General features: G+C 54.9%; 5 protein-coding genes across 5 annotated transcripts; 1 reads left to right on the top strand and 4 right to left on the bottom strand.

Moving 5' to 3' along the window:
• Window positions 1-466: 466 nt before the first annotated feature.
• On the bottom strand, window positions 467-2,743 carry DCS_02390 (heat shock transcription factor Hsf1; the record flags this gene model as incomplete). Its single annotated transcript, XM_040799717.1, has 2 exons — window positions 467-2,216; window positions 2,304-2,743. The coding sequence occupies 2 exons, from the start codon at window positions 2,741-2,743 to the stop codon at window positions 467-469; spliced, it is 2,190 nt and encodes a 729-aa protein (XP_040660600.1).
• Window positions 2,744-5,010: 2,267 nt separating this feature from the next.
• Window positions 5,011-5,989, top strand: DCS_02391 (uncharacterized protein; the record flags this gene model as incomplete). Its single annotated transcript, XM_040799718.1, has 4 exons — window positions 5,011-5,066; window positions 5,173-5,233; window positions 5,289-5,510; window positions 5,561-5,989. The coding sequence occupies 4 exons, from the start codon at window positions 5,011-5,013 to the stop codon at window positions 5,987-5,989; spliced, it is 768 nt and encodes a 255-aa protein (XP_040660601.1).
• A 300-nt stretch (window positions 5,990-6,289) lies between these two features.
• On the bottom strand, window positions 6,290-8,141 carry DCS_02392 (uncharacterized protein; the record flags this gene model as incomplete). Its single annotated transcript, XM_040799719.1, has 5 exons — window positions 6,290-6,708; window positions 6,790-7,422; window positions 7,491-7,650; window positions 7,717-7,842; window positions 7,902-8,141. 5 exons carry the CDS (start codon window positions 8,139-8,141, stop codon window positions 6,290-6,292), a joined length of 1,578 nt encoding a protein of 525 aa, XP_040660602.1.
• A 1,841-nt stretch (window positions 8,142-9,982) lies between these two features.
• DCS_02393 (uncharacterized protein) lies at window positions 9,983-10,996 on the bottom strand (the record flags this gene model as incomplete). The annotated part of the gene is made up of 4 exons (XM_040799720.1): window positions 9,983-10,076; window positions 10,155-10,515; window positions 10,711-10,776; window positions 10,861-10,996. 4 exons carry the CDS (start codon window positions 10,994-10,996, stop codon window positions 9,983-9,985), a joined length of 657 nt encoding a protein of 218 aa, XP_040660603.1.
• Window positions 10,997-11,704: 708 nt separating this feature from the next.
• On the bottom strand, window positions 11,705-13,408 carry DCS_02394 (uncharacterized protein; the record flags this gene model as incomplete). Its single annotated transcript, XM_040799721.1, has 6 exons — window positions 11,705-11,985; window positions 12,051-12,250; window positions 12,310-12,643; window positions 12,697-12,795; window positions 12,843-12,908; window positions 12,964-13,408. 6 exons carry the CDS (start codon window positions 13,406-13,408, stop codon window positions 11,705-11,707), a joined length of 1,425 nt encoding a protein of 474 aa, XP_040660604.1.
• Between the last annotated feature and the right edge of the window lie 665 nt (window positions 13,409-14,073).

The raw sequence follows: 14,073 nt of genomic DNA on the forward strand, positions 1-14,073 counted from the left end.
GGGCAACGCCTGTCGATGACAAGACGTTCCACGTCGCTGCAGACGCTAAGTGTTCCATTAAATTGTACAGTGGTGTAAATGCACATTGACCATCGCACCGACCGCTCAAATGAACATTTTCAAAGGCGCTGAAGTCATGCCGCGTCTCCGTGCATCTTGAATACCCGCATCTGCACCGTCCCCTCCTCGTGTCGTGGGCCTCCACTCAGCAATTCTGGCGCAGGCGAGGTCGCTCGCTTGCCTGCCTTCGCTCGTCCTTCACATGACGTGGGACGAAAGTCCTGGCTCCGAGGCCACGAATCCACATCATGAAGCGATGCCAATGTTGCCGCCGCTGTACTGAGGTGTGTCCGTCGCCACGTGTCGCGGCCGGCCTTTTGCTCATGCTTTTCGTCGCCGCAGGGCCGCTTAGAGCTCGATGAGGATGGGAAATGGCAAGTCTCGCCAACGATAACACTGGCTCATCCTAATCCCTCCGCCGCCTCTTGTCATCGTGGCCGGGACTTGGCGCACCCTCCAATTCCTCTCTGTGAATCTCCTCCGTCCTGGTCGGACTCGGCACATCCTTGGCCGCCCGCTTGCTCCCGCCGTTGTTGGCATCGGCTGCGTCGATGGCAAAGTTGAAGTCGTCGCCGTTGCCGAAATCTACCTCGTTCAGGAAGGCACTGCTATCAAAGTACGGATCCAGGTCGACGGCCGGCGGGAAGTAGTAGCTGTCGCCGCCTTCTTCGAGCCCGGGAATGTGACCCGAGGGGCTCAAGGGGCCAAGCATCTCGCTGATTTCGTGTATCTTGGCATCCTGCTGGCTCTGCAGCTGCTGCAGCTGGCTGACCTCCATCTGGTTCGCGTTGATCTGGTTCAGAGACGGCGGCTGCATCGTCGGCGATCGCACAGTGGGAGACAGAGCCAGCGCCGCCGCCGGGTCGGCCGCAGGTGGCGGCGGCGACGGCGAGAAGACGGATTCCGACATCTTGGGTGCCGGCGAGGTGGATAGGGTAGTCGAGGCGGGTGCCGGCGTCGTCGAGGACCGAGGCGATCTCTGCCTTGACATTAAATCGACCAGCTTGCTCGTCTGGTCCGAATTCAGAGTGGTTGGTGTGTTGTTGACAATCTTGGTCGCTTCCGGGAGGTCCACGCCCGACGTGTTGCTGGCGTTGTGGTCGTTGATGATCTTCATCATGCGCTCCTGCGGGTTCGTCTCGAGCTCCTGTCGCAGGCTCGGCGGCGTTTCGGCATCCAGAAGCTCCGTGACGTGGCCCATCTCGGCGTCTTGATAGCTTCCCGGATAGAACGGGGTGCTGCCGCCGGCGGACGATGGCGTCCCGCCTTTGCGTCCCGCCGCTTCGTTCGCCTGGGGGATAGGGGGGAGCAGGCCGCGGGCTCTCTTGTGCGTTCCCCCGAGCGGCGTGGTGGAATCGACCTGAGACTGGACAAAGTCCCCGAGATCGAAGACGCTACCCTGCTGGTGAGAAGGTTGGCTGCTCTGGTTCGTCATCATGCTCGAGATGATCTCCCCGACGTTCTGGTGGTTGCCGTCCTCCAGCGTCTTGCGAAACACGTTGGCAAGGAAGTTCAAGATGGCGTTGATGGAGTTCTGGTGGCGGTCATGCTGATTCTGGAACCTGAGCGCCTGGTTGTAAAGGTCGTGGTTGTTTCGCTGGAGCTGGTTGATGGCCTCGAGTATCATGTTCTGCTGCTCGCGAACCCTGTTCAGCTCGTCCTTGATCAAGGCCATCTGGGGCGTTTGCGGATGCGCATGCGCATCCGGCGCCGGTAATGAACGACCACCCGTCGCCGTCGCCGTCGCCGAGGCCGCGGCCGGGCCCTTGGGCATCGAGTCATCGATAGGACCGTCGTCCTCGCTGTCGGCCTCGCCGTCGGCGCTCTTGCCCCCCTTCTTGGCCTTTTCCTTGCTCCCGTTCTTGGGCTTGTTGATGAGCCACAGGAGATTCGGGTGTCCCCGGCGGAAGTAGGGATTGTAGTACTCGCTGGGGCTCTTGTTCTTCCGCTCGCTGGCCCGCATGGAGTTGTCGGATAAGCCAACACGTTTGTGGAAGCCGTACATGTTGAGCTGCCTCACAAAGGAAGCGTAGTTGTTGTGCTTGAACAGTTCGGGGATGAGCGTCTTGGCAAACTCCTCCTCGTCCAGCACGACGAAGGAGTCGCCTTTTTCCGACCAGCGGATTAGCTCTTCGTTTTTTTGCTCCTCGAGAAAGCTGCGGACCATTCGTTAGCCGTCGACCAGAGGCGGTGCACTTCTCCGAGGCGGGTTGGCGGCACGTTCACGCAACACGGCCACGTACCTGCTGATCTTCTGGACGAAGGGCGGGATCTGCTTTCGCTTGTTCTGTGATTCCTGCTTCGCCTTGGCGGCCATCTCCTCGAGCATCTCGACATTGTCCGTCTCGACCAGGCCGTCCCTGTTGGCGGGCTGCGGCAGAGCCATGCTGTCAGCCAAGCTCGCCCACGGCTCCACCGAGGAGTTCATCGGGACCAGCATCTGGTTCACGGGCCGCCTTGCGAGCGAGTTTGACGGCGTCGGACCTCCCTGGATGCTGTATTGGCTTGGCTGCGACGGGATGAGAGCAGAACGGTCGATGGACTCGACACCGTCGCTCGGCCCGTTCCAGCGGCCGAGGGTGTCGACTACCGCATCGTCGGCCATGTACGGCTGCGGCATCAGCGGATGGTATGGCGGCCCGATGGGCTCTGCACCTGGCGCAGGTCGCTTTCTCGAATCCATGGCCGACATGAACGTGGATGCGGGTCGACGTCAAGGTCGTGGTGCGTCGCCGGAGCGGTCGCAGCGGTCGTGGCAGTGCGCAAGAGGGTTTGCGAGTGTCGGCTGTCAGGATCGGGATGGGATAGTAGCAGCAATCGTGATGGGTCGATGAAGCGCCTTTTTGCGTCAATGTCGTTGCGGACGGACGTCTCGCCACGAATGGGTACACTCTGATCTGGTATCGGGTGCGACCAAGGGATTCGTAGCAATGGGCAGAAGGCTGAATAGAGGCGGGAGACTGCCAGTATTTGAATGGGATCGCAGGACGGCAAATATCTTCATCAAGTGGTTGGTTGTATTGTGACGGCGGGAACTTGAGATGGAACGGATACCTTAGTTCAAGTGCTTTAGGTTACCCTGCACCGTAGTGCATGTACAAGTGGGGGGGTACCAGGCCACCTTATAACCTAATTCGGCATATCGCTTATGTAATTTTCTGCTCCGGACTACTTACTGTACTTACCGTAAGTACTTGCAACTACAGTACTCCGTACTCCGTAGTTACAGTAAGTATGCGGCAGACTTGTACTGTACCTACACCCACTGTAAGTACCAAGCACTCCGTACTCCGTACGGTACGCTGTATTACGGAGTGCTCCGTACCTAGTACGGAGTATTACTCTCTCCAGTTATGCCCCATAAGTGAGGAGTTCATTGCTTCTAATAACCTCACGGGCCACCCTAATCCCTAATCCCGCGTGTCATTGTCATGACCGAATTCCAACGTCTGTATGTACTTCAGCATGGGCGACACAAGTAGGTGCACTTCAGTAGCAACTGGCGGTGCCATAGGTACGGTAATTTTTTTGTTCAAGTCCTTACGCACGACCTCTTCCTTATGGAACGACATGAATAACACTATCTGTCAATGCCACCTGCCGACAATGACCACCGAAATGACGGTGCCTTTCGACTTGGGACCATTCAATGCCCCTGAGGATGCAATTAATGCCATTCAGAGCATGGCAAGAGATGAACACTGCGTGCGGCAGGGTGAGAAGGAAATGGCCTTGCAGCGCGTTGGCCCTGTGGTGACACGCTTCTTGCTTTCACTCAAGCACACAGCCCTTGCATATTGACTATATGCCCAAGGTAACGCATCTCCATTTCGGGAAGGTCAAGGTTTCGATTAGACGACGTAATATCCTTTGTTTGTTTTTTCAGGAAATGCAGGCAGTGATATACTACCTGGCTAGGCCGTGGTACTCCGTACGTTGTCCGTACACGTATTCCATATATTCTTCCAAGCGATATATACTGCAAGTACATGAGCTCCGTAAAGTGTTACCTGTTCATGAACTCCATGCAAATCCTTGTTCCTTCAAAGTACGGAGCACAAGGACGGAGTACATGTAAGTACTTACCCATAGCAGCCCACTGCCTGCCTCAGAGACAAGTACAACTAAGTACAGTACTCTTTGTAATCCGTGCTCCGTACTCCGCAGGGAGTACACTTGTTCTCCGTGCAAGTACTTACATGCATGTAGTTGTAATTACAGTACATTATGATCGGGGAGCAATACTTGCACCTACAAGCAAAAGTACTTACATAGTACCTCGAACCCTACGAGTACAGTACAGTACATGTACACCAACAAGCCAGTATACTATACTGTATGTACAGTACCTGTCGGTGTACGTAAGTACAAGCACCTCTACCTAAGTGGTACGGAACACTTCTACTCCGTATATCAGGATGCGCTTGATGTACTTATAAGTGTCCTTGTACTCCGTACTTCTACTCAGTATTGTACAGTAAGGTACTGTAATTGTCCTTGTATTAAATATAGTACGTAGGTGCACATGTGGTTTACTAGATCATTCATTACACTCCTTTCTTGCTGCATCATCTCCTCAACCACCCCAAGGCCCCTGCACATGGACTCCAGGCCCGAGGCGAGGCAAATCTATCTTGAGAAGGTTGAAAGGTCGAGTTGCTTGTATGATCTTTTAAGCAAGTGCAGTATAATGCAGTAAGCCAAGGTTGTTGCAAAGGTGAATGCTAGTGGAGCAGGGCCTATATGACTTGTGCTGTGCGGCTCGGGGCACCTACACGGCAAGGCCTAGAGGCGCATCTTGGCGGCCCCAACTGGGTGCCGATCTTACCTGTAAGCAGGCGAACAGTTCACTGTACGTACATGTTGGTGTACATTTACAGCTATAATAATGCACGGTATACCTTGGCGCGGCCACGCTCCCGCTGCACAGCACCCTGCTGATCACTGTCCATGTCATCAACATCATTTCTACTGTTCCTGTACTCAATACACTACTCCGTACTCAAGTGTGATCCTACAGCTGACAAGGGCTTCAAGGATGCTGTCAAGCCAGCCGTGATAGGATTCCCAAGATTGCCAGTGACGTTGAACTCGACACCTACATCAACGCAGCTTCAACACCGAACAGCAGGCTGCTGAGGCTGCTGAGGCTGCAGGCGACTGTCAGGCCCTGGTGAGTGCCGGGGCGTCTTGGAAGTTGGCGAGGTGGGAATAACTGCATCCAATAGGAATTTCAGGCGGCGTATGGGCTCGCGTTACTCTCAGGCGTGCTTGGCGAGTCCCGAACTCGTGGCCGCCAGCGCACTCAGCGGCATTTTCTCCGGCCCAGACTCGTGGTAGGTACGGCGGGTTGGTCTGGCCTCGACCATGGTGTTGGCACGGGGACGAAGCTGGGTGGTGAAGGCGCATTCGCCAACAGGGTGCAGCAGCGTGATTCGTTCAACGAGCAGGTTGAATCCACGGAGGATTCTTCGACGTCCGCTACAAACGTCCTGCCAAGGGGGTCCTCGAGAACATCAGCGGTGAGATGCTCCTCTGCGATGCCGACAACCTCGACAAGGATACCATATATCCCGAAAAAAGATGGAATCAGGACAACGCTTCTCCAGAGGATATGACGCATGCCTTCATGTCGAATTGTGATGCTTTCTTCTATTTTCTCGCCAAGCCACGCGATATTCTCGTTGGGTTACAACGTTGGCTGCGGTTTCTCAAGAGAGCAAGCGGCAACGGCCCTGCTAGCGAAGCAGATCGCGGTAGTCGTGGCTGGGAGTATTCAGAGTATCTTTTCCCGAATACTATCAAAAATGCGCTCATGGGCCTAGAGGTTCCGCGCTTGGTCGAGCGACTGCGCCTCCGCTCTTCAGGCGTCACTGGCAACCGGCCTCTGACACGACGGGCGGGCTGGACGGTGACGTATCACGAGTAGACAACAATAGAAAACGATGTTGCTTCAAAAGTAGGAATGCTTTCAATCTTTCTGCATGTCAATGTTCATTTGTGAATCACTCTTGTCACTCGGTGTTCCTGACGATAGGTATTTCCTTCCTAGACTTAATTAGTCGACCACGTCACTTGGGCACGCCGGAACGACCTCGAGGTCGAGGAAGCAGCCTGCTACTTATCAAGTTAATCTCGCCGCACCTTCACATGACGGCACAATTTCCTCGACCCCAAGGATGGCGCGACCGGTGCCGCTTTCACTTCAAGAACGACTGATAAAGCAAGATTACACCTGCCGCTTCCTCATCATCAGTGTCATCGTCTGATCTGTAAAGCAATTCTCGTTTACATGACGTGCTTTGGGTCGAGCTTTGCCCTCGGGAAATCGAAACTCGAAGTCATGCAGGAGTCGTGCCATGATGAGCTTGATCTCGGCCACCGCAAACTGCCTGCCTGCGCAGGCTTGGTTCCCGTAACCAAAGGCGAGGTTGTCGGGATGCGTCATGCCAGCCTTGTGCAGGTCGCGCTGGTCGGCCGACGACATGCGCCTGCGATAGCTTCGCATCGGGTCAAACTCCCGAGGCTCATCAAAGACGTCCGAGTCCATCGAATGTTCGTAGTTGGCGAACGCGAGCCGCGTTCCGGCCGGAACCCGAGTGCCGTCCTTGAGCCTGATGTCTTGTATCGCTAGTCTCTGCGGGTTGACTGCCGGGGAGGCGGAAGCAGGCGCATCAGTGGAGGTGGACGAGCCGAAGCAGCGAAAAAAACGGGAAGACATTGACTTACGCAGCAGAACGGGGCTGTGCCTCTGGCTCTCGACGAAGAAGCTGTCAAACTTGTCCATGCGAGTGCACCACGCCCTCGCGCTGACCTCGGGGTCCCTGCCCGGCGGCCCGAGATCCTTGGCAATGTCTCCAATTTCCTCCCTCAAAACGTCAAACCATTCGGGATGAGCGCAAAGATCATACAGCATGTTCGACACGTTAGACGCAGTTGTGTGGATGCTGGCGAGCGTCAGGACGCACTGCCGGGCTCCCATCTCTCCCACCTCGACTTCGCTCGCCGTGCCGTGATCCAGCATCCAATGGAGAAGCGTGTCCTGCTCTACGACGGGTTCGCCCCTGCGTCGCCTCTCCTTGGCCAGTTCGTGCTTCCGACTGAGCTCGCCGACGATCCTCCTTCCTGCTGCAAGTTGGCGGCGAGTGCGATATCGCGCCGGGATGAACCAGGCGACGATCCAGTACATGCAGGGTGGAAACATCTTGATGGTGAACGCGGTCGTGAACAGATCAACGGAGAAGTCGTTGGATATCTTGAGCCATTCTGGATCGCGACATGTCGGTTCACCCATGAAGACCTTGGCCGTCATCCGTGCGACTAACATGCGCATCCGGTGCTCGATGTTCACTTCAGTCCAGTCTTGCCATGGTTTTAACTGCTATCAGTTTACGCTCAAGTGGCAATATGTGAGTGTCCTGTGCACCCACCATCCGCCCGAGGTAGATCACGATGCCAACCGTAGGCCAGCTCCTCCTTCGCTTCGTCGACAAACCTGTAGAGTTCCGGTGTGAGCTTCATCTTTAGGACGTCGAGATGGAGATTTGACCGGAACAAGAACTCCATCGATGTCCATTCCGGAGCGAGGTTCTGGCAGAGGATGGCCATTCAGTCGACAGAAAATAGGGGGGAGTGAGGATCATAGCTTGAACATACGCCTGCCTGCGCGCCCTTGCTGCTGAGCTTCGACTGAGGCTGTAACCGAATTTCCTCGAGATATCTCATGGGGAGAACCAAAAAGTCGACGTCATATCGGCGGAGAACGAATGTTTGGTTTTTCATCTGCCCGGCGGCTGGCAATAAGCCAACATCGGATGATTCAACGCGGATGGAATGCTTACCTTTTGGTACGCAGCATGGATGATGTCGTGGGCGCCCAGTATGAACCTTGCCTGCAACAGCAGAGTAGGCTCAAACATGGAGCGATAGCCGAAGACGGGTGCATCCGGATGCTTGCCGGGAGCCAAGAGGACAACGACGAGGCAGGCAAAGGCCAAGCCGAGGGCGAAGTACGTGACGGCTAGCCAAGTGCCATGGAGTCCAACGATCATGACATAGGATGAGGTTGTGGAAGAGTTCATCACGATGCCAGTTTTGTCCATACCCAACAGAAACCAAGCTCTCGGCATGTAGTGACAGTCTGCAAGGTTTGTTAAATAGCCGGATCAGCGAGTCTCATACGCTAGGATATTCAGGCTCATCAGCAAGAGTCTATTCACGAACGGCCATCGATGGAAAAATAATCGACAAGAGATAATACTACCAGCTGGAGAATATTTTGCCGTTCAATTCGATTGCTATGCATTCCACCATCGACGTACTACGCAGGAACACCCAGCCAGGGCTGTGGGTCAATAGCAAGGCAGATGTGCCGGCTAACAAGGAAGGATGTTGATCGTCGTTCTATCCGACAATCTCGAGACGAAATAATTCGGGTTCCGTGTGCAAGTTCAAGGCTGGGTGGCATCGACTCGATGCAACGTCACAGCATACATGCGTTCGGCAGCACTCGCAGGTCTTCCCCGAAGGCCCTGCGACATAGGGATGCCCGACTCGACCACGACTCCGACATCAGGTGGCGAGGTGCAGGACTATAGGTATGATAAATGCACGCTGTATCCCCGTGTCGGCTGCAGATGTGATGCAGTCAGACATACGGGGTAGGGAGGATGGGGTAGAGAGAGTGAAGTATTGAACATGTTTGGTGGGTGACGAGGAGTCACACCCTTGGTCAAACCAACGGTCCTTGGCAAGTTTTGGTTGGAGGTCAAAGGGAGAACCCCTGCGGTATACGGGCCAATGCGTCGTCGACTATCGAATCATGGATGGATAGATGGATGACGAACGGGATTTCTGCAATGACGCCGGGGGTGGCACTGTGGACACGCGTTACGCAAAAGACGTACGAACGATATCTGTCACCCGTAAGTAGATCCATCAATGCTGGAGCACGGAGCACGTACCATGTAAGAGCCACATCGGTGCAGTTCGAGGCATATGTTGCATGTGTGCACTGCTGAGAGGTGATGCGGAAATGAAGATTTTCGCCCCAGCCTGAGCTCGACTTGGCCGTCTCACACCCACTACTTGCACAGTGCACAGTTCGCACACCCCTACTGCCGACTCTGCTACTTGATTTTGGATCCATTATCTGCAGTATGTACGGAGTACGTGTAATCTGCACGTACTCGTAGGCTTATCTCATGGACAAGTGCACAAGACAGTCCCATATGCGAGAACAAGTACGCTGTGCGTACGGAGTACGGGGAACGAGTATCAAATATAGGTGCCAGATACGAAATCTTTTCTTGTGTTGTACAGTGCCGTTGCAGGCATCCATACATGCGCAAGTGACTGCTACCAGTAGCACTACTGGTACATTCATATGTCTAGCAGTCCGTACAGATAAGCAGTTGGCACAGTGCAGTCAGTGTCTGTGCGAGGCCCCAGACTCCTCCCCTTTTTTTCTTGCCCGCTCATGTCCTTGTCCTATCAACTTCACCATCGGTCAACAAGCTATGTACGTGTACGAGTACAAACAGCAATATGAACCTGAAAGGTGACAACGCATCAACTCGTCACAGCAAGCATTCATCAGCACTTGTACGCCGTCGCAAAACGGCAGAGCAAGGGTCCTTTCCCCTCACCGACCCTCCAACATCTCGAACTCGTCACTCCTCTGCGAAGAATGCTTCGATCGAGACCTATCGACGTACTGCACACGAGAAGTCGTTGTCGTACCTGACTTTGCGTACCGCTGGCCGGACAAAAACGTGCTCCAAAAGTGCTTCGCCGCTGGGGCGCATCCTACCATGATGGCGATGGTGCCCTCGATGATTCTTGAAAATATACGACCGTGCTTTAGCTTAACACTCTCCCATTTCGTTTTATGGGGGAGCAAAATACGTTCTTGGTTCATGACTTACGCGCACAACATCGTCGCCAACGTGTCGGACCGCTCGCCCCTGTAGGCTCGAAACTTAAAGTATAGCGACACGACGGAGGCAGCGATGGCACTGCAGATCAACGCATTGTTAGCTACTAATGCCAGTGGTCGAGGACGGACGATGAATTGCTGGTGGCAGGCCGCATACAGAAATCCGGAGCAAAAGACGGCACCGACCGCCAACTTCTTCCCCGGGGCGAGGTGAAGATTGTATATGCAGGGCATGGGCAGCACCAGAATGACCATGTCTTGCACGAGCGCAACGAAACCCGAGATGACGCCTGTAAGAGTCGTCCCCGTGACGCAGTGTCCGAGATGCAACATCGTCGTGTCATCGGTGCCCGGGTGGCAACGCAGGAAAGTCGGCGCCATGGCACACATGTAGGCGGCGCCAGACAAGGCGAGGCCTGCGTAGCACGAATGGACAATCCATTTCTTGACTCCGAATAATTTGACGTACACGACGAGAATGGGTGCTTTCGTCGTCCACAGCATAAAAGCGATGATGACTGTTATGACGACGCCAATCTGTGCCGTTACGGTGTAAGTCCAAGCAGGCTGTTCCCCTTATACACCGTGCTCTTTCGTTGTTCTTCCTCACCTGTACGAGCCAATTCAAAGACGGCGTTGGGTCGGTAAATCCTAACCATCTAGTGAGCCAAAAGTAGACGCCGACAGATCATTAGACACGGGGCGCAGCTCACGTCTGATAATGACGTCGTTGAGGGAAAAGGCAACGATGACAAGTAAAAGAGCGACGATGGAAAAGTCTGTCATGTGCCGTGGCGGGTGAGTATTCAGAAGACGTCGTTCGTTCACTCGCTTGGATATTTTGGTTTGCCAGACGTACGTACAGTCGTCGATGACCAGCTTTCTAACTCCTCGGATGCTCATGAGACATCGTACCGTCACGAAGCCGGCGCACACAACTATCAGCGGTATGCCTGTCGCCAGGTAGGCCTCTCGTGACAAGCTTCCGGTAGCTGACATGCTGTTCTGCCTTGTTTCTTTCTGCTGCAAAATCCCGAAGTCGATATAGGGATGTCGAGGTTGATTAAATGCAGCTCGAAGGAGAATGGGGTAGAGTGCGGCATCAGTGGCGAGTGAAGCCTTTCACAGACGCCCATCACTGCGCTGACCACCTGGAAGGATGAGAGAAAAGGCAAGAAGCTGGTGAGTGAGACACGACGCAGACGGCCCCAACTGCCGACGCTCTCAACGGCTCTGCTATCGACCTGTGACACCCTCTCACACAGTGGAAGTATATATACGGAATCTTCCAACCTACGGCCCCCGACCAACAGCGGCGAAGCACACGCACCCCTCTCCGGAGACGGCCGGGATATCCGGGGAGCTGACTTGGTCCATGAACCACACCTTCTGCTCCCCTTCTCCCTCTCCTCCCCGGGGGTGGCGTTGTATCGATGCACTCGGCCGGTCACATCCTACGCTGCGCTTACTCGGTTGTGCGGGACGAGGGTCGACTGCAACACACCCAGCAAGGCTGAGTTGGCAAATGACTTGACGCGGCATCATCACCAGGTATGCGTGTGCGATGGCAATCGCGGCATACAAGACACCCACTGCCTCCCAAGCGAGCGCGTTATTCGCCCAGGATACAAAATAAATATTAGGTTTCCATCATCGAACAAGCCAGGTAACAAGCGCGGGTACAAATCAAAACAATGAATCACGGCGTCAGATGCTGTTGCGCAGCAGGAAGCCGCTGTTCTGCAGCTTCTGGAATACGCCCTCCGGGTCATACTTTGCCGCCACGGCTTCCATTCTCTTGACATTGTCGGGCCCGTAGCTTCCCAGCACCTTCTGAGATGCCGTAGCAAAGCTCATGCACAAGAAGTCAAGCAGAAGGCCCCTTTTCTTAGCTGCCGCATGCACGCCCTCTGCCATGGTATCTAAGGCTTGCTGGGCTGCTTCATCGTCACAGCCATCGTTTGGCCACTCACAAGTGAAAACCCACCCTTGAATTCAAATGAAAAAGTCAATTAATCAGCTTTTTGCATGAAAGAATGGCGGCCAAACTTACAGCACTGCGGTACACTCTCCAGTCCCATGATGCTTTCTCCACGATCCTTGCCAGCCTGGACACCGGCCGTGCCCAACGGCTGAATAGTGTAATGCAGCACGCAGTCGGCTGGGAGGTTCTTGGCGGCGTCTTTCCAGGTCATATACACGTCCTCGTACAGGTCCTGCGAAACCTTGGTAGTAGCCGTGCGGATAGCACGCCTGTTTATCAAATCAGGCGCCATACCTCGTGGGTGCACGTTGACAGACAGTTCGCTTACTTCTTGGGCTCCTGCGCATGGCCCATAGTCTTGGCGAGGGATAGAAGAGTTCCGTTCTTGCTGGGGCACGCTATGTTCAGCAGGCTCGTGAGATTGTGAAATGGCTCAAAGGCCTGAGGCCCCTCTGCAGGAGTATCTCCGTAGAGCATTCCCACAGCAACATAGCCTTGGTTGAAGTTGGTGAAGAGACCGATTTTGGGGTCCTTCTCCATCTCGTCCTGGACCTTTATGGTAGCCTTGATTATTTCGACATAGTCGTCGGGGTTGTACAAATTGATTGTATATTGAACCTTGATCAGAGGGTGGGTCTCAAGGTCGAACCTCGTAACGATGCCTGTTTGGTTTCGTTAGTCGAGTCAGCAGAGGAGAAACGAGGCAAAATCATACCGAAATTGGAGCCGCCGCCCTTCAAAGCACGCCAGAGATCGGTGTTCTCTTTGGCATTCGCGTTGACAAGCTTGCCATCGGCCAACATGACCTGGACGCCTTGAGCACTGTGTCTTTTGGGCCTCCCAGGCCAAGAGGAGGGTGACGTGCCTCAAAGTTCTTGATGCCATCGGCCCCGAGTCCGTAGAGGTTCGGCAGCGCTCCCATGCCGCCTTGTACCAGACGTCAGCTTTCCTGCGGTTGACAGATTCATCGCCTGATGTGTACCTCCGAGGAGGAAACCTCCCAGTCCTACCTGCTGGTCTCGACCGCCAATGGCTGACAGCTTCTGCTCCTCGAGCCAGGCGTAGACTTCGCCCCAGGTGTTTCCGGGCCCAACTTGAGCGATTCCATCGGAGGTCAAGTCCCTAGATTGGAGCTGGCGAATGTCGACGACAACCGCCGTCTCGTCGACGCTGCTGAAGCCAGGGTTTGGGTTGTGACCCGTGGTTCGGACGGCAAACTTGATTCCCGTCTTCTTGATGGCACCAAGTGCTTCAGCAAGCTCCTGGGTACTCTTCACCTGGATATAACCGGCAGCCGGAGTCCAGCAGGTTTGAGACCATGCCGCAATCTTGCAGGCTTCATAGTCGGAAGCAGCCTCTGGGGTGACGACCTTGCAGGGCAGGGCGGTGCGGAACTGGCTGAATGCAGCCGCAGTCAAGATGACCATGATGAAGTTGCTCACACTCGTAAATATCGAAGATGTTGAAGTTCGAAGCTCGATTTACCTTTGGGGGGGGGGGGGAGATCAGGACGGACCGCGAGCGTTTTCCGGTCCCCTTCAAGGGCAAGGACTGATCTGAAGGCGCTCCTTGGGCGGTCGACCGGCAGAGCGAGCCTCCCGAGTCGGTGGACAAGCATGCATCCTGCCAACAAGCATGGTTTGCACAAGGATGGCATGCAACGGACAGCTCACCGGTGCCACCACCACGACCGTGCTTGGGTGTCCTGGGCCTACTTACCCCGCACAGATTTATCTCACGCACAAGCAATAAGCGGGTACTCGTAAATGCAGTCGTAAGACGTTGGTCGGTCGAGTCGGGCAGTGGCCGAGGAGCGTGGGTGCGTGACAGACGACATCCATCACATTAACGGTCAAGGGTGACTTACCGGGCCGTTTACGTTGCTCACGCTGACTCCGGAAGATCTCGACAATGTGGGTGTGGATACGTGAGAATGCATGGTGCATGGAAGGAGAATGAAGCACAGAGTACTCCGTACTTGCGTAAAGTTTTGGGGGGGGGGGGGGGGGGGGGGGTCGTCAAAGTGTTGACAGCCGACTGGCGGTGCGTATCATGCTGGACGGGAGGAAGGGCCAGCCATCCGAACATACGA

Source organism: Drechmeria coniospora, chromosome 01 (assembly GCF_001625195.1).
Source record: "Drechmeria coniospora strain ARSEF 6962 chromosome 01, whole genome shotgun sequence".
In the NCBI taxonomy this organism is placed as follows: Eukaryota; Fungi; Ascomycota; class Sordariomycetes; order Hypocreales; family Ophiocordycipitaceae; genus Drechmeria; species Drechmeria coniospora.